Raw genomic sequence first — 19,876 nt, forward strand, 5'->3', positions numbered from 1 at the left:
GAAAACAGATCTTGACTTCTGCTGCTAACTTTTCATAGTTTGCATCTAATATTGTTCGTGTAATATTTTCTGAGAATATTCCTTAATTTATGTTAATGATAAATGCGTACATACAGTACACGGTGAGCAGATCTGCTTCTCTCAGTCTTTTTGGAATTGAAACTTCTGAGGGAAAAAATAATTTACAGGAAGTGGCAGTAACATTTCACATTCCTTCTGAGTGTGGTCTCCCACCAGCAGCAAAACCCGATCTAAGCCTACCTTATGTCACTGAAGGGAACAATCCTGCTTTTTCCCCTGGCTGTGCAGCCCTGCATTCTGTAATAGCCCCTACTGGATAATTATTTTCTCTTTCTAAGTGGATGAGCATGTTGATCTCAGTTGCTGCAAGGTCAGGACTTATTTGAGGAAGGGCAAAAACATGTAAAAGGGGTTTTGGAGTGCAAATTGCTTCTACGGGTGGCAGCACTGTCTTAAGCTGGCTTAAATGCATCATGAAACTGCGTGTTGCTTGGAGGAAAAAAGAGAGATGCTTCTGATTCTGAAACAGTTTTTCTTTCTTAGTGTCCTAATAACAGCAGGATGTTACTTGAAAATATAGCTATCCAATTTAAGAAATTGAACTAGAGGAGCTAATGTGACTTCCTTTTCCACAGGGGAAAAGATGAAGGTACTGGTAAAGGATAAGAATAGTGACCTTTATTTGTTGTATCTTACCTAAGATGCAACAGTTCATATGGGCTTTTCTGTCATGATGGTTTGCAACAGTTTTCCTTGTAACACCTGAACTTCCACTCTGGTTGAATGTGTGATGTGTTTGCTATTAAAACAGAGATTGCCTTTCAGTAAAATAAGCCGTAAAGTGAATTGAAAGGCTTGTACACTTGATTACTGGCAGCTGAGAGGAACAGAATTGCACAGCTGCAAAACTTAAACAATTGCAAAAAACAGTAAATGCCAGAAAATGAGTTGTCAGACTTATCTTCTGGGCGCCCATCTGTTGTCTTTGCTAAACCTTGTTTTCGAAAATAACTTGTTATGATGTGTCTGAGGAAAACTGCTGCGTGTTTGCGAGGGGTGGAGCCTGGTTACTAGGAAAACCCTGTCCTGTACCTTTGTCCCCAGAAAATGGAAATGTTCAAGCCACTCAGTGTTTGAACACTCCAGCATTTATGCTGAAACAATAAGTCAAATGAAAAATAATTTCATGGTAAATAAATGGAGTTAGAAAGTTGTCATGTAAGACAGTATGGGAAGACATTAACCCTGCAGATGAGCTTCATGGAGCTGTTGTAATTCGAAGAGGAGATTTAGTATGATTTCCTTCTTATTCCTTTCAGTAATAGCAGGAAATAAAGGGGGAACTAAACCCATAAACATAGTTTGTAGTAGAAGTTAAGATTTATTTGATTAGGTGAGAGCTAATCTAGTGATTTATTTTTATATGGCTCTTTAAAAAAAAACAAAACTTATTTGAGAATATTCTTCTTTCAGGTTTTTAAATAAATGTTCATAGCCATTGTAGAAATTCTGCCTGAGTCTGCCTGTGATAAGAACACGGAGAAAAGGCTTTTGTAATAATAAGGCAAAGTCCCCAGCTGCATTTACTTTCCCTTCTCTCCTGTCTTATGTACTTAATCCTGTTTCATAACTAGTTGCTGTGACTTACTTGAGGTATTAATCTCCCAAATAGTTCTCATCAAACTTTTTGTGTCGTAACTGTTATGTAGTCAGAAGTAAAGTGTGCCATAGGCACACGATGTACTTTTAAATAACTCACTTTCATGAAAACTTGCTTTAAAATAAATAGGAAGCTTTTATCTATTTCCTGTAAGTTTGCCTTTTTTTAATCTTAATAAAAAACTTATCTTTTATTTATCTTAATAAAAATATGTTAGCCACAGGAAAATACCTGTGTTTTTCATAGAAGGGTTTGATGAAAAGGTTTTAGATGAAGTATTTTGGGCATAATAATTCTCCTGCTGCTCAATATCTGAATAAGGATATGTTAAATGATAGAAGCCCCACAATTGTAGCAGAGCGTAATCTCATATCGGTCCATATTAGAAGTACGTAGTACGAAGTGATTGCAAGATAAGAACCTTTCTGTGTATTCTGTACCTGTATTAAATAATTCCCTGTCTAGATAAGCCCTGTAACTAGTTGGTGGCCATTTGGTAGTCTGTGGGCCCCAGGTGGGTTTGGTAGGATTAAATTTTTATGGACAACTGTGCATTTCTCCTGGCGGGGAGAATTAAGGAAAAAGTCTAACCCATTCTCTTTTTACATTTGTCACTTTGAGAATCAGCATTTCATTTCCTGTGCTTTATTCTGTGTGTTTTTATATTCTCTTATTTCTATTCCCTTATACCTTACTTTATGCCCTTTCTAATTTTCCTCTTTGCCTCTTGTCTGTGTGCCTTTGCTTGGATTGCCTTTTGGCAGAATTATGCAACTTAACGAGGTTTCCAGAAAATTCTGACGCATTTGTGGTAATATTTAAAATAGAATATTTGCCTTCCAAGATAATTTGAAATGCCTCAGTCATTAGAAGCATACTCAGATTGCCTTGAAAACTGTGTTTATGCTGGATTTTGTCAGTATGGGCTTGTGACCGGTTGTGCGTAATGCTAAATATCTTTGCTGCTTTTAAGATGGATTTTTACAAATCCTCGATAGGGTAATGAAGGGTCTCTGCAATAGCAAAGGGCTTAGCTTATAGGACACAGGGGTGTTGAACAGGAATAAAAGAACGTCCTCTCTTGTTGGATTCTTTGAGTATTTTGCTGACTCAGCCTCTCACTGCAGCAGGAGTTTGTGTAGGTTGACTTCTGTGGGAAGAGGTGTGTTGTGTAGAAGGTGCAGCTTTGCCAGTCAGTGACTGCAGTGGCATCACAGAGCTGCCTGTTCCTCAGGAGACTCATTCCTCTGTCCGTTTTTCTCACATTTCCTCACTTCAGTGCCACATCCCGTATTTACAAAGCAGTGCTGCGCCTCACCTCCGTTTCTGCATCTGCCAAAAGAAGCATACTCGCCTGAGCCACTGCTCTGTCACCTTGGAAAAAACAAGGGAGAGAGATGTCTTGGTGATGGTCTTCAAAAAAGCGTGTTTTCAACGAGGTCTTGCATTCACTAGATCCTAAGAGCTCTCCTGAGGTTTTGCATATTCAGGGTCACAGCTGTTCCTTCATTTGGTGAACTGATAAATTTAGAAGCTGCCCTGCAGGTGACCCAACGCGCATGTAAATTTTGTCACAATGTTCAATGTGACTGAGCATTGAAGTGTGCAGTCAGTGCACTGGGATTCAACCAAGAGGAAAGGTTGGACTCTGCCGTGTGAGCTTCTGCCTTTCCTCTGCCTGGCAAGAGGAATTGCAGAAGTTTCTCCTCAATTATCAGTTGTATTATGGAGGTTTTTCAGGACGTACATTTCCCTTGGAATGTACTTTAGCTGGCAAAGTAAGTGGTTTTTCAAGTAAATGCTCGTGCAGCTAAGTCTGTAAAAGCACATATGCATAAGGTATTTTTTTATTAATAGTTGCCCTTTATGACTGCATTTGGCAACGTTACTGCCTGTGATATCATGCAAGAGTGTTAAAAAGTCAAATAACCATTACTTCCTACATTTCATCTTTTGTTTGTAGCTGGATACATTCAGGTTATTGATAAACCTACTTCTTGCTCAGATTATAAGTGGTGATGTTCAACAAATGTGATGAAAAAAACTTACTTAGCACGCGTAAGTGATGATCCCAGTGAAAAAAGAAGCCGATCAGTTTTCCTGCGTAGGAAAGTGTTTTCTGGCGCACGTGGAATGGATGGTAGCATGTCATACAGTCAGTCCACTCTCATGCTGAAAGCAAGATCAGCACTCGATCCCAGCCAAAATGGTTGGAACTCTTTCTCCTCAGGTCTTGAAAGCCTCCATGAGTAGAGATTCCACAACTCCTCTGGACAACCTGTTCCAATGCTCAGGTATCCTCAAGTCTCAGTTTGCTCAGTCTCCCTTTGGAGACTGTCATTCAAATCACTCCTACATCAGCAAGGTGAAGGTCAAGCTGTTGTACACTGTTGAATTAAAAACAATGTTAAAGATGCACTCTGGGGCTTTTCTTTGTGTGGTGTCAGACCTTCATCTAACTGTCAGTCTCCTCTTCATTGTAAATCTGTTCCTTGTGCTGCCCCTGCTGTAGTGACTTGCATTAAGGCTCCATTAGCTGTGGCTGTAGCCTAGGCTTTTAGAATACCAAACCGTAGCTGTATCATCAAAGATGATCTAAACACGTCTTGCTGAATTATCCAGTGGCAGTTCTAAACATCACAGCATAATCTATCAGGGTAATTTAGCAACTACTGCATATCAAGTTCTTCATTTTTTAGTGCATTATTTCATTACACTGTAAATTACAGTTCTGTGTGATACTTCTGTCCTTTTATTCTGTTTGGTGAAATACTCAGCTATCCTACTTCAGCTAATAGTGAAAAGGGTAGCAAAAGGTCCTTACATGATGGGTGCTGCTGCTTTCACGAGTTATTAATGTGTGTTCTTACAGTATACCACCTCCCTGAATACCATTGATCCTTTTCATCAAAACAGGGAGTGTAGCTTTAAAGCATCTTTGTCAAAATATTTCTGACTTCTTTGTTATCTGCAAATTGCAACCCTTAATAATGTGAAGATGGCGTTTTCCTCATTTAATGCAATCAAAAGAGAGATTAAGGAACAGGTTACAACACTGAATCTTTCAAATTATCCTTCAGAAATCTTCACAAAAGAAATCACTACCAGTCTAATCTTTAAGAACTCCAGCACTTTCCTGGAATCTTAATGCTGATTGCAAAGCTCAATGTATTTTCTTTTTTTAGTGTTTCTGCTCTGGAAAACAGTTTTCTGTAAATCTTGACGAGAATATACAGCAACTTTTTTTGTGTTATCAGCAAAGCATTTTTCCAGGTTGCCATCATAATCAGGACTTGAGAAGGAGCCAGACTGGTGCAGGGCCAGTTTGAGTGCTCCTCTGCCACTTTTTGGGGGCTACAAGTGTGCGTCAGAGAAAATGAGGTTTTCCCAGGTTGGGCACATGAATCTTACTGACTTTGCTTTAACACTGGCCATGCCAGTGAAATGTTTGTACCACGTTCTCCGTTCTTTCGGGCTTCAGGAAGGCATTTTAGTACAGGCACAGTGATGGACCCAAACTGTAATGCCCTCCTTAGTCCTTCTACTAAGCCTGCAACTGCCTGACTAGGTCTGTATATGCCACCTCTTGGAAGATGCTGGAATGGGGTTTGAAAGCTGTGGTAGACTCAACCTACTTTATCTGTTTGGGTACACTTAGTGGCTTGTTCTGTAGCATTGTTATTGTCTGGGGATTTTTTACTACCCAGGATACCTTCATCATCTCGTAACATGAGATAATGGAGAGTTAATTGTATTCACATCTTATTTACAGAGTGTTTTAAGGGACATGGTTTAGCAGTGGAGTTGGCAGTGTTAGGCTTACAGTTGGACTTGATAATTGTTTAGGTTGGAAAAGATCTTTAAGATTACATGATCTGTGGCATTTAAAGATGAATGACAGTGCATAATTTGGGAAAATACTGTTTAGGAGGTTTTCTTTAATTTAAATATCTTGATGCAGTTCAATAAGTGTTTCAAAAATCTAGGCACAAGGTTTTGAATTAATGTTTACATATTTGCCCTGAGCTGAACTCGCACAGTATTTTATTATTCAGATTAACAGGTGAGAGTTCTATGTTATAAACTGCCTGAAGTATAAATCTGCTGAATATCAAAGCCACCTGTCACTACATTAGCCCAAATTAAAATGCATCAGACAGGTAAAGGGTTTATGGGATAAAGGATAAAATATTCTGCTTTTGATTAATTGCTAGCAAGTAATAATAGGAAAAGGCAGGATGTCCCAACAGCCTTTTTGTTTCACAAATTGCATTCTAACCACGAACAAGTCTGTTGATTGCTTTCTTTGAGGCCCAGGGTATAAATAATCACTTAATAGCATTTTAAGGCAAATTACTCTTATTTCATTAAGTAATAGGAATATCACAGTACTTTTTTTCTGTGTGTGTGTGTGTTCAGTGCTCAGTTTTTAATTTTCCCTTGCTTTTCATTTTACCTTCTTATGGTCCTAATTCATTAATCTCTCCACATATAGTCAAGTTGCTAAGTTTAGTTATGTTTGTGCACTGCAGAGCTGTCACGTGGTTCTAAACATGAACTGAGAATGATGCAGATGTTGGACATTTTAAATTTTATAAAAAAGAGACCCAGTTTGGGGTAAAATGTCTGGCTTGTCTGAACTACTGAGGCATAATATTGAATATAAGCCATAACAGTGATTCTGCATTCTTAATACGTGATGTAACAAGCCCTGTGCTGTGCCATCACAGGTCAGACGTTTGCCATATGGGAAGGTGCAGCATCTGGTCGTGGCCTTTCTGGCTCTTCATGAATGTTTACTGTGGATCCATAAAGTGACAGTGTGAAAATGAGGCTGGTGGAAAGTATCTCCTTGCTGAGGCTATTGTACTTTATAGTGTATCATGTGTCCTCACTATAGATGAAATGAGTAACTGATTGAATCATGGAAGTCACACCCAGAGAAAAGGAGTGCATCAGTGTACTAGATCACATCCTCCCAGATGAATGTTGAGAGAGCTCCCTTAACCTCCTCAATTCTTTACACTCTTGGAGGTGACAGTGAAAGCTTAATGTTACATTAATTATTTTTTTAATCCAATACAAAATTAATTCATTTACTGTCTGTGAATTAGTTAAGAAGTGTGTATGGAATCATGTTTGACCTGTGGGTCTTTAAGAACTATATACATAGTTATTAGTTTGCAATAGGTTGTTTTATTTCATTTTTAAATGCAGGAATTGTATTGCTGTCATCTGTTATCTCTAGTAATATAATTAAGTATTGTTCGTTAAGGATATCCTGTTGTAAAGCATTCTTAGACATATGGTTTTGTCCAGGCTGAAGTTGACTTATTAATTTTATGGAAGGATTACATTAAGGGTTTGGGTTTTTTATTGGTTGATTGTTAGGCTAGTGCACAGCTGCATCACTTGCTAGTAAAGTCCTGGATGGTCAGCTCTAATTCAAGGGTTAGAAGCCAAAATGAGAAAACCATAATAGATTAGAGTAGTTTGGATTTTGGTGGGAATGGTGAAGGATGAACTTTAAGACTGTGAGTAGCTGTACACCATGAGTAGAATGTAAAGGGTAAATTGCATACTTCAAGGGCATTTTAGACAATGCTTCTGCCTGAAAAGGCTTTTTGTCTTCCTACTCTCTATTTGTGAACTTGCTCCCTCCCTGTGTTGGTGTTAGTGTTTGTGGGGCTGTGTGGTAGGTCACATCAGCTCACTGAGGAGCTGAAGCTAACCCCTTCAAACAAAAATAAGTGATTGGAAAAGATGGAGAGAAGGTGTCATCTAAGTGTATTTATGGGTGCTTGTGTAATGTAAAGAGTGCCATAAATCAGTGTGGGTGATAGGTAGGGATTTCATAGGTGAAAATCAATGTTGGAAAGAGTATGAGGCTGAATAGGATTAAAAACTGTTTGAAGATGAGGTAAGAGATGTTGAAAACAAAGACTTTTGTCTTGGTTTGGGGTTTTTTTTAGGCCTTAAGCCTGCAATTCCTACCTTGATAGCATAAAGACAGTAGCACTGTGTCTTAACACTGCAAGTACTGTCATATTTTGGTTAGTGTGACCCTTTGTTTTCACTTGCTGATATCTGGTGGCTACAAACAACGTAGAGAGTGTCTAGTAAGCAGTGAGATTTCTGGGAGTTCTGGGGTGCTGAGGGATGTGTTGCAGTTTCACAAGTAGCTCCTTCAGTGGCAGGACTGGCTATAGCAGTCCTGTAGATGTGCTTCATGGTAGATCCTTCAGACATGGTTGTAGTGTGGCTGGCAAGCCTGATTTTTCACTTGCGTCAGTTCTCCAGTGTAATTTACCATGCACCTCCGTAAATATTTGCCCCAGCACTGTGAGGAGCACAAGACTAGTTCTGTATTGGTTTCCCTCTTTTGTTCATGTGTTTGGCTGCCACTCCAGTTAATGGTTCAGAAAAAAACAACAGGAGGAGGGGTCAAGGTAAGACAGTCCTTCCCAGTCTCTGTTCCTACTTGTCTGATTGTATGAATCTCTGTGAAGTAAATTACGTGCACTGTGCTGCACATGTTGCAAATAACTGTCTTTTGCTTTAGCTTTTACCAGATTCGTGCATCTATGAAAATTCCTCCAAGAATTCCACACAAATTAGAAGCTAGCTTGTTACATGCAACTGGTAAGTGCAAAAACTTTTAATAAGAGGTCATTACCTTGCTTTGCTAATTAAGGGACCATGCTTTCTGTCTTCTTTTGTTATAACTAATAAAAAAGTGGTTTTAATTTTATTAGTAATGCGATAAAAATATATGTTGTTTCATGATGAACTGCTGAAAAACTAGTTTGTTCTTAGCAGTGAGACTTAAAAGTTGATCACAGGATTTATGTTACTGTTTATTTTCTGTTAATTCCCTTTGTTGGCAGCAAAACACAGGGATACCTTTATATTAGTGTCTGCTGTTTTTCCCACTGGTCTGCTAAGTCTTCTCCGTGTTTCAAACTAAGATAACTGAGGGTAGATCTCATTTAAGTAGATACCTCAAAGTAGCGAAACTTCACGTGCAAACTCTTACATAGGTTGCTGAGCCCATTTTTTTCTGAAAAGGAGACTCTGAAAGGATCCGGTCTTGCTGTTTTCAAATTTCCTCTCTTGCTGGCTGGTGGCAAAGCTGAAAATCTTTTTAACCTTCTGAACAGAATTACCCACATCCTTGTCTCTTTGGGCATTTTCTTTTTCTTAACCTGGCACCCACTTTGTTGTTTCTTTGTCGAGGCAAACTGAACCTGGAGGAACCTGTTAATGCTCTCCTCATTCTGTAATGCCCATACCTCAGCATGCTGAAAAAAATGCAAAAAGCGAAAAATTAATTAGTTTTCAAATATCAGGTGGAATGCTTGAAGAAAAAAGTACAACAGCCTGAGAAAATGTGATATGGCATAAATGTAACCTGATTTTTGGAGGCTATTTTAAAAGTAACTCTTGATTAGAGCAACAAAGTAGTCACTGAATTTTAGTCATGCTTCCTGAATATTTCCTGGATTTGTGTGAAATAAATAAATCATTCTTATGGACCAAGATTACTACACTTCAAAAGCAAAATTTAGTGTGGTTTAGGGAATTCAGCTCAGCTAAACTGATGCTTCTGTAAATAGAGTGTTTCTAATGATGCCACTAAATGATATGTTTAACATTGCTGAGAAAATGTTTCCATTTCCTGGTATATTTTGGAATGGTCTTCAGTTATTTTTTCAGAAAGCTGCAATCTTGTCAGTAAATTGTGACATATGTGTTAGCTCCTTTGCCTCTCATTGCCAGGCATAAGGGATGTAAATATTAAGACTGCAATTTTACATGAGTTTAGAACAGCAGTACTGTAAAAAAAGAACAACCCATGATTCCCCTTGTACACTTACCTTCATGTTACTCTGTGCTGAGTTGACACAAGTGTCTGATTTGGCCCAGGAACTTAAACAGAGGAACTCATTCAGCTGACAGGCATTCATTTCACAAAAACCCGAACCCCTCCAAACCCCAAAACTGGATCCGTTTGATTTATCAGGTAGTTACTGATAATGTTTGTGACACAACAAAGCAGGGAGAAGGGTATGCGCTGGACAATGAAAAGTCGTAAGTTTGTCCTTCTTGCAGATACAATTGTGCTTGGCCTTGCTGATGGCTTCTGCCTTCCATTTGTTTCAGCTTCTTGCTTAATGTATCAGAGGTGGATGCTGTAGCTCTAACTCACAGCTCTCCTGCTCAAGGTGGTGGATGATGTCAGTTACTGAGGCTGCCATTATTTGTAGAAAATAGCTGCTCTCGGGCTCCCTGTGGACTAGCGCTAAGAGCGCTGACCCACTACGTGGAAGTATCACTTGTTAACCATAGAGGAAGCTGAACAGGAGCCCACAGCTCTCACTCTAGTGAATGGCATCCTGTGTTGGTCAGATGCTTCTTCCTATACTTTTCTATCTACCTCTTGTTCTGTCTTTCATACTTATATATTCTAAATCCTATTCCCTTGGACAGCATCATGGTTTTCCCACTTCAGTTCAAGCCATTTTGCCTGCATGTAGCTTTTCCTAACCTCTGCTAAAGTCAGTGGCAGTTTCCCTACCCTAGATAAATGTTTTCTCCTCTCCCAGACTGATTGATTGATCTCTTCTTTTTATTTCCCTAAGTCAAATACACAGTCTGTTTTTCCCTTCTTCCTGTTCCTTTGCATCTCCTTCTACCCCTTGCTTAGCCCTTCCCAGCTCTTCATGAGGTCCCATGATCATTTAAATCTGGTTTCCTTCCTTTTCTATTTGCCACATCCTTTAGTAGTTCAGTAGAATTGCTTGGTACCCAGGATGAGTGTCATTGCAGATGTGATATGCAAGCCACTTACTTTTGCTCCAGGCCTCCTGGCATTCTTGTAAGTTGAAGGGAGATGTAGTCATAGTCTAGAAAGCTGAAAGGAAAACACACATAATTCTAGTCTGTGCAAGGCTGTTTCCAGATCTTAGGCTCATCTGAATTCTCCCCCCTATCATGTACTCGTGGATGGTTTTCAGGGAAGAAAACAAAGCAGGTTGGAAAGGAGATGTTCATTTTTAGGATGCTAGAATAAATTAATTCCTTGCTTCTTTTACCACTGTGTTGCTGAGACCTTTTTTTATGAGGACAGAAATCTAGAAATAGTCTTGGCCGGTGCATAGTTGACTTGAAAAAGAGTAGCTCTGCCTCGTTGACTTCACATTTGTGAATCCTTGCTTTTCACATAGGTGTGACTTGGCCCGTTCTTGGTGTCCCCTTTTCCCCTTAAACTCCCCTTTCTCAGTTCTGTTTCACGTTGCACTGTGGTCAGCAGAACTGAGGGCTGTAACTCAGAACTGGATGCTGCATAGGAAGTGGAACCGCAGCCATGTGTCTCCATTACTTCTTTTGTGTCAGACTGGAGTGGGAGATCGCTTTTGCTGATGCTGTGCGATTCTGCCGTATTACGTGTCATGTGAAACCTTATGCACTCTGCCCTTCACCTGTAACAGATGACACAGATGGATATAAGCTGAAAGCGTCATTATATGCAGAGGAATTACTCTCAAATGGTTCAGACTTTCTAAGCACTTTGTCCAGGACAAATGAATTGCTGATATGTATGAAAGCACTTGAGCAAACTCCAGAGTTTTTACTTGTTTCTAGTTTCTGAAGGGAAATTGAGCTAAGATGTTATGGAAGTTGTAGAGTGGGAATGTTTGCCAGGCACAATGGTTTTCTATCAGAGATCTGTAGACCCCAAAACGGTAAAGCACAAACTTTGCAGATGTATTTTTTTTCTATTGTGAATTCCTTCGAAGTAATTTATTACAAAGACTCAAAAGAATTTTTAAAAATGTTTTGTGCCCGCATCTGCATAATTTCTAACACTTTGTGTTCTGGAAGAGGTTAATGTTATTCCGCCTGCTTGTAAAGGAGTGATAAGAGTGCTGGTATCTCTGTTACTTTTGTTCTTCCAAGTTCGGTCTTTTATGTGTTGTTTTACAGGATAATGCCCGTCATGGCATTTCCTGCATGATAACCCCTTGCTGTTATGCTAAATATTTCCTCAGTAACTGTTTTAAACCATTCCCTTTCTCATTTTTTTTTCTGCAAGTCTTTTTATTTTTTTTTGACAAAGGATTCCCTTGACCATTTATCACACTTCCCTGAACTGTTTTTTATGAGCTGCCTCTGGACCAAAAGCAGAAGTGCTGTATTGAATGAGAAACGCAAGGTGCAGGTGATACTCTTGGAATTGGTCTGGCCAGAGTAGTATACTGTGATCTGGAAGGAAAGAACAAACCACCTCTGTTCTTGATTAATTCAGTGACGTGGTATATGTCATTTAACCTCTTTGCCTCATCTGTAGGTAATTAACAATTCTCAGTGTGGTTAAATGTTGCAAATCAATGTGAGTGTTGGATGGAGGAAAGCAGATTTCAGGATTTTTATTAGAATTTTTAATGCATGGAACATCTTACTCCGATTTGGAACAAAGTGAAAATTCTTCAGTCTAGAACTTATAATAAAAGCAAATTACATTAAAAATATTGTTACAGTATTGCTTTGAAACAAAATGTGCTCCTCCAAACTCCAACAGTTGCTGACTGAAATGGAAACTGCTGATATTATTGATATCGCAGTTTTAGTAGTGGTCATGAAACTGATCGGAACGATAGTTCCACTTATTAGCTGCTCTCAAGTTTCCAGATTCTATGCCAATTGCATTAATACTTGTTTCTCTTTTCAGGTGCAGATCTTGCCTTTCCTGCTTCAGTCCATGACAATATAGTTTGCAGTAAAACATTTCAGATTCTTTACAAAAATGAGGAAGTTTCTGTGAACGACGTGATGATTTTCAAAATAAAAATGCTGTTAGATGAGAGGAAGGTAATCTGCCACTATATTCAGATACTGAAGTCTTCGTTAGATACAATTTGAATTAGAGTAAATAAAGAAACTCGAATAGATTTCATACTTCTACTATTTCTTTTTAGATTGAGGAGACTCTTAATGAAATGAATTTTCTGCTAATGTTAGATCTACACTTCACGGATACAGACTATTCGTAAGTTTAAGTATAGAAGATTTTATTAAGCAACAAGTATGTTAACTTTTTAAAACTGATTAAATCTGCATTATATGTATATACACAGTGTGTTATTATTAGATGTATATGAGGGTAAAAAAGAAATCCAGCGCTGAAGTCTGTTAAGATTTCATAACTGGTTTATCTCATTTTGATTCTTATTTTCCTGGATGAGATGTCATTGCATTCCAAAGTACAGACTGATGCTGAGTTGCTATCTGTGTCAGTTATTAATAACTTGCACTTTAAGTATAATTGCTCTAACTGTATGTTGTTTTAATTTCTCCTTAGACCAGATGACCTGAGCACACTACAGCCAATTAGTAGCCGAACTTTAAAGTTGCACTTTAACTTACACCGGGGCCTTCATCATTATGTCAATGTTATGTTTGATTACTTCCATCTTTCTGTCATATCGGTTATAGTCCATGCTTCTTTGGTTGCTCTGCATCAGCCATTGATAAGGTAAGTTCTTGTTACTAAAATGCAAATAGATTACTGAGTCTCCAAATGGAAATGTTATAAAAATCCTTAGGAAGGAGTTAAATCTGTGTAGTCAATATGGCAAATGTAGTTTTCTTTATGATGATTTTGGACTTCTTGTTTTCAGAGTTACTTGGACAATATTTTGAGTTTGGTTTTGTTAGAAATAAGAGCATATACAGCAGAAAAGAGAGAATACCCATGACGAGAGAAGAGGAGGAATGTATAAATATCTGTATTTATACATGTATATTTATATACATAAATATTTCTACATTTCCTTAATTGGGAAGATGTGCTCACTCTAATTAGTGACTGAAATAGGTGCCATTAACTTCACAGTTTTCAGTTACTACTGTAATGGGAATGATGTTGGCAAATGGTGCATTTCCCATTTTCTAAAGTAAATGGAGCTTTAGAGTTTTATTTTCTCTTTAAAAAAGCATTTGCCTAATTTTTAGTGAAGCATTTTTGTTTCATTGACCTGTTACCCTTTGCAATCTCTGTTTACATTGCTTCTCTGTCCCAAAAGCTAGTGTGAAAAAGGGTCGTACGGTTTCTCACACATATGAAGTGTTCTTTACACAGCTTTTTCTTTAGCGTATCTATCTTTGCCTTCTTTCACAGTCTTCAAATACTCCATGCCGCTTCCCCCCAAGTTTCTTCAAATTCAGGCTGTGCCATAAATATCCAAAACTTTAGCTTAAGATATTCCCACTGCTTGTCCTGTCTTCACATCTCAGAAAGCTGTGTCGCTGTGTATGTCGGACAGCTGTTCTGTGCAGCAGCAGGACTGTGCTGGTTTGGAGAATTCAACTGGCTTTTTTGTCTTTTTGTTTCTTTTTTTTTGTCCCTCCAACTTGGATTGGTTTAGTGATGTGTTTTGGGCACTGTTATGTAGTAGCTGAACTCGCACATCTGAAGGGATGATGCGGCATTATTTGAGAGAGGAGGTGGCAATTCTCTAAAACTAGTATTGTTGTTAGAGATTTCATCTGGTATAATAACGCATTTACACTTCACAGACATGCTGCTACTTTAAGTTGTTGCTCTATACTACATTTTAAATACAAATCTTTCCCCTTGTATTCATCCCATAGCTGTAGGGTCAACCTTCACTTCATTGTGAGAAAATGAAAACCAAGTTTTGTTACCAGTTTTATCTGTTACAGTCAGAAGTGTATTTGTCTCTGCTGAATTTTTAAAAGGTTGCAAAAGATCTGACTTTTTAGTACAATTTTCCCTCTGTCTCTGGCTTTTCAAGAGGTGATACAATAATGTTATTTAGTTTTAAACCTCAACTTAATAGAGCTTTTGTAAGGAGATGCTGAAACAAAACAGCAACTTTCACACTGCTGCGGTTATCTTTAGACCAGAATGTTACTAGTGTCCACAAAATTATTTTGAGGATCCAAGTTGTCCTTTAAACCAGTTTGGAGTGGGAAAGGAAAGAAATCTTCAAGTTTACAGTATTTTGTTTCAGCTGGGCTATCCCATATTGTAATAGTTAGGAAATACTTTATAGTTACCGTACCCATATCACAGTTGCTTTTCTGGAGCACTTCTTTCTGAAAAACCTTGCAGACCATTGCAGACTTCTCTCCTCTTTGTCCTTTGGGCTTTCCTGGGTGATGGTTTGCTTCTCTGTTTTGGTCACGCTTACATTACTGAACCCCTTCCTTTCCTAGGGGGTCACTTTCTGTGTTTCCTCTTTGGAATAGCATCCAGGTTCCTTTTCTCTCAGGATGAACCAGTAGTAACACTCTATTTGAAAGACAGGAGATAATTGCACGTGGTTACAGCCCCAGAGTCCTGTATGATCTATTCTTTTTATTAACCTGTCGTTGGTCTTTTCTCCCCATAGTCTAAAAGCCCAGGCTTTCTGCGTTCATTCATTTTTCCTGGTTCTTTATTCTCACAAGGCTACTGCAGGATGCTCTGTTCTCCTAGGAGTTCAGGATGGGCTTTTCTCTTCAGAGATCAGGCATCCCTTAGGGAAACAGCAATTGCAATTTGTGTGACAGCTTTCGAACTGCTTCCTACTGCTTCACTTTTAGGAGGTAAATTCCCCACAGCAAAGTTGGCAGAAAGCGAACTCTTCTTACATGTTACAGTTCAAAAGGTATTTGTATGGCTTAGGCTTTCAGGAATATTGTTTAAATTAGATGAGATTTGCATTGGAAATAATGAGGAAGAGCTTGCTCTATCTCCTGGCGCAGAGTCTGCTGACCTTGGTGGCGAGAGATTGCAACACAGCAGCTGAGGGTAATAACTTTTCAGATTTATCCACCTAGCTGGAGACGTGCTTTGAAGATAACTGTTCTGAAGATAACTGCTTCCCTAACACAGCACCAGAGACTTAATTGAGGAGGGGTTTTAAAAGGGCTGCCCACCATGCTAAGAACTTCTAGGATCTTACTGAGGGTCCGTGATTCTGTTGATTTTAAGAAAAATCAAGAGTTTAACAGTGATGGTTTTGTGACTCACAGGATGTTCGAAGTATCACTTCATTTGTGCTTTTTGCAGTTTTCCTCGCCCAGTGAAGAATACGTGGTTGAACAGGAATGCACCAGCACAAAACAGAGACTCTGTGATTCCCTCTCTTGAAAGCGTGGTCTTTGGCAATAACTACACGAAACAGTTATCAGCAGATGTAAGAATGTATCAGTTGAAGGTTTTATTTGTATTTTGTCCAGTGGTGTGAATTTTCTCTTTTTTTGCAGACATATTGCTAGACAAAGAATGAGCTTGTGTTAAAATTACTTTGGTGTGCCGTGTGATATGGGAAATGAGAAATACTGTTCCAAAAATGCTCTGTTGCATGTTTGAGGAACACCCAGAGATGGAAAGCTTACAATATAGTGTTTAACCTTGTATTTCGATACATTGCAGTCCATTGAAAATTGAAAAAATATGGATTAAGTTTGTGAAAAGAAGTGATTTGCTTATCTGTCTTTTTAGTTGTTGTGTCAGTACTTCATTTATTGTAGAAAATTAATATGTGCCTCACCTTTTTTTTTTTTTTTAGGGCTGCAGTTTTGTTGTTTCAGAATCTTTCCTCAGCCATGCCTATAATTTCCACTATACGCTTTGTGCGAGTTTGCTGCTTGCTTTCAAAGGGTTGCATAGCTATTTCATTATGATAACAAAGGAGCTCCCCTCTTCGCACCGAATTGAACTGGGTATGTTGAATTAATAAAACGCATCACTCTCCTGTCGCTGTTCATTAAGAATCCCCCTATTCTAGACTAAACTTGCATTGATTTCACACATCTTAGATATCTAAAATCTTTTTGCTTGATCTGAGCTGGAATTTAATAACTCAAGAAAAAAGAATTAAAAAAACTGAGTGCTGACGCGTTGGTAATAAAATGAGGAGATAACAGCCTGAATTTATGCAAGTATATTTTTTCTTGTTGGTCTTGATGTGCCCTGTTGTTCCAAATCACCCTGTTTAGGGGTGAGAAAGTTAGGGAAACTCTTAATCAGAGTAGCACGCTGTGCTTGTTTGTTTCTTATAAGGAAACAATGTATATCTGTATAAAAATTGGAACTCTGTAAGCTTTCATTTAGGAAGAATATTACAATGGGAACTTATCTGAAAAAAAGACCCACAAGATGAAATTGCTGCTGACTCAGTTTGTAGTATAACTTTTAAAACAGGCTTATTCCTAAGAATTAGGAGAAGAGCTGAATAGACAAGAACTGTTTCTATAAAACTGAGTAGTTAAAGTACGCTTTCAGAGAAACTATTTCTTTAATACAGTTAAAATTAAACTCTTAATGGATATCTTATAGAAAGAAATTTAAGTTCTGTGGCAATGGAGACTAAGTAACTACATTGGATTAAAATAACTGAAAATATTACATGAAATATATCTTGATGCTTAAACATTTCACACAGGACCCTCAGTGCCCTTAAAATATTCCTACAAAATATCTGTCTAATAGAAATAAGCCGGCCATGGAGTTGCGTAGTTGGGTTTTATCTTTCAGACTTCGTTGAAGTCACAAAAACCGTTTTCATAAGCTTCTGTGGAACTTGAGTCAGAACTTTTGTCATTTCCAAGGATGATTTAGCTTCAGGATACAAGCTTCAACAGAAATGCTCAAAAGAGATATAGGAAGAGTAAATTACTACTTAACATTTAACATTCATTGCACATATTCTGCTGGTGCTTTGGTTACTGTGTGTGGGTTTTTGGAGGTTTTTTTTTTTTTAAGACTCTGCTGGAATGACTTTGTTTTCTTATTTGTAAATCTTTTTTTCATTTATTTCAGTTATTTTGTATATACATTGATTGGGACACTTGATATAACAAAAAGGACTAATGTAATGTAAATATTAATTATGCTACTATTACTCACCTTTTGCTCATGGAAAATAACTAACGCCTGCCATTAACGCTAATTTATCTAAAATCCATAAACATTACAAAAAAAAAAAAGAAACTGTGTTTCTCCGATGTCTGTGAAGAAATAGAAACTTTCTGGACTTCACAAAGCACACAGCTGGCATTTGCATTTATTTTTCTTTTTTTAATTAAATTAATTGTTTTGTAGTGGCGATTTTATGTGTGAAGTTTATATGGGCATCGCAGAAGATAATCTCAAGTCCTGTGTAAATCCCAGAATCATCACTTTTTTTGCTTTAAATTAAATTATTATGTCTTTAATTTTTTTTCTTCTGTTTGCTTTGCTATTATTCTGTCATATAATTTTAACACAAGACAGTGATTTTACAGAGCATGTGCAGACATGTTGGACTCGATAACTGTAATTGAGCATTTAAATATTACATTTCAGGAAATAAAAAATGCAGGCTCAATGTTTATCACAAGTGATATCTGGAACCTACACTGAAATTACATGCTTTCATGTACTGATCTAACTGCACTAATTGCTAGGCTAGTAAAAAGCTTTTTTACTAACTTTAAGGCAAATAATAAATCACAAATGAAAAAAGGAGTGTAGTAACTAGTCATGTGTGTACAATCCCTGTAACTAGCCAAGGCCAGCATGCAGGTCCTTTATGAACGCCTTCTCAGAAGAAAATATCCACGAACCCAAAGAGACGCCTACCTAGGTATGTTTTCAAAGCAGGTGATATAACCCCTCAGATTTTTATCAGTAATATAAATATTGATAATATAAAATAATATATATGTATTAACAATAAAAAATATTAAGTTCTTTTGTAAGCAGGAACACTGTTGTCAGCCCTAGTGCATGTACATTGAACCCTTATGAAATGAGCAGGAATGAGCTTCTTATTTCTAATGCCTGAATATAGATAATAAAATGAGAAATTATTACCATTTTTTGATTTAGTGGTGTTCTACTTTACTAAACAAAAATGTTGAAGAGTTGAATCAGTCATCACCATTTAAATAAAATAGCTAAAAATTGTAGTTTCATTTAATTAATCACAAACTCAGTTTTTAAGATAATTATAGATTAATATCTTTTCTGCCTGAGAAATCTTTCAGTTTGCTTCTGGTATCTCAAGCCTTGATTCTTCTAAAGGCTGCTTAAGACATTCCCAAAGCTTAAGGTGTACTTGTCCATGTCTAAATTGCCAGCTCTCCTTTTAGAGAGTGTCAGTGTGGCCTGATGCTCGATAGATGGTCATAGACTCGTAGAATAGTTTGGTTTGGAAGGAACCTTAAAGGTCATCCAGTTCTAACCTCCCTGCCATGGGCAGGGATTTTCCACTAGATTAAGCTGCCCAAGGCCCCATCCAACCTGGCCTTCAACACCTCCAGGGATGGAGCATCCACAGCTTCCCTGGGCAATCTGTGCCAGTGCCTCACCGCTGTCATGGTGGAAAAATTCTTATGTCCAGCTTAAATCTGCCCCTCTCCAGTTTATACCCGTATAAACTGGATGACAGTGCTGTTTAAGCACATGGAAGTCTGTGACAGGAAAAGAATAAAATGGCAGTTCAGTCTCACAGTAGGTCACCGGCTGCATCATCTAGAACTGCAGTTTGGTTTTGTTTTAAAAAGAAAACAAAACTAGTTTTTAGCAGAGCCAATAAAACTGCATCGGGCAGTTGCCAGGTGAACTTCCCTGCTGTAGAATGTTAATATTTAATTTCCTTTTGTCTTGTATTGTCTCTATTCTTTTTTTTTAATGTGACATTGGGATTTTCCATAATGACTTCTAAGGTTTAGATGCTGTTCGAAGCCTTTCAGAATAATTATAATCAAATACTGTGTCACTACTGCAAGGGGATGTAGTTTCAAAAGCAGTTCTAAACTTGTTTCTGAGAACTTCATGCATTTTTGCAATTTGCATATTTTCTCAGAACTTGAAGTGGTGTGAGTTAATTTGTTTGGCATAAAATTTTAACCTAAGTATAATGGATACAATGAGTTGAAAATAAATATATACTTACCAGATCTAGCTGGTATCATTCCAAGACAAGTTGAGTAAGCACGTTGTTCCCATTCTGTAAACCTATGTTCCTTATCCATATCCTGAATTTATAATTGTGGGTTTCAAGGCATGTTTTGTTGGTATATGTTTTAAAGAAACAGTGTAGTTTTTTTCGTTAGTACTGTGTTTCAAAAATGTATTTAAATGTAAATACTGATTACAGACAATTTTGGGGCTTATAAATTGCTCCCTTGTTAGTG

At 37.8% G+C, this 19,876-nt stretch overlaps 1 protein-coding gene across 4 annotated transcripts in view; it reads left to right on the forward strand.

Moving 5' to 3' along the window:
- Positions 1-19,876, forward strand: part of FAM135A (family with sequence similarity 135 member A) — an 89,302-nt gene that overhangs the window by 31,169 nt on the left and 38,257 nt on the right. For 3 of the 4 annotated variants that reach the window (XR_008449107.1, XM_054062418.1, XM_054062419.1), the window contains exons 4-10: positions 8,244-8,323; positions 12,414-12,553; positions 12,661-12,731; positions 13,044-13,217; positions 15,762-15,888; positions 16,264-16,417; positions 18,244-18,321. Coding sequence is in view for 3 of the 4 variants with exons in the window: in XM_054062418.1 (XP_053918393.1) it covers positions 8,244-8,323; positions 12,414-12,553; positions 12,661-12,731; positions 13,044-13,217; positions 15,762-15,888; positions 16,264-16,417; positions 18,244-18,321 (824 nt within the window). In the remaining variant the exon portion in view is untranslated. The remainder of the gene's footprint in view (positions 1-8,243; positions 8,324-12,413; positions 12,554-12,660; positions 12,732-13,043; positions 13,218-15,761; positions 15,889-16,263; positions 16,418-18,243; positions 18,322-19,876) is intronic. The other variant, XM_054062420.1, reaches the window with a different exon arrangement.

This window comes from Cuculus canorus, chromosome 3 (genome assembly GCF_017976375.1).
Source record: "Cuculus canorus isolate bCucCan1 chromosome 3, bCucCan1.pri, whole genome shotgun sequence".
NCBI classification, from domain to species: Eukaryota; Metazoa; Chordata; class Aves; order Cuculiformes; family Cuculidae; genus Cuculus; species Cuculus canorus.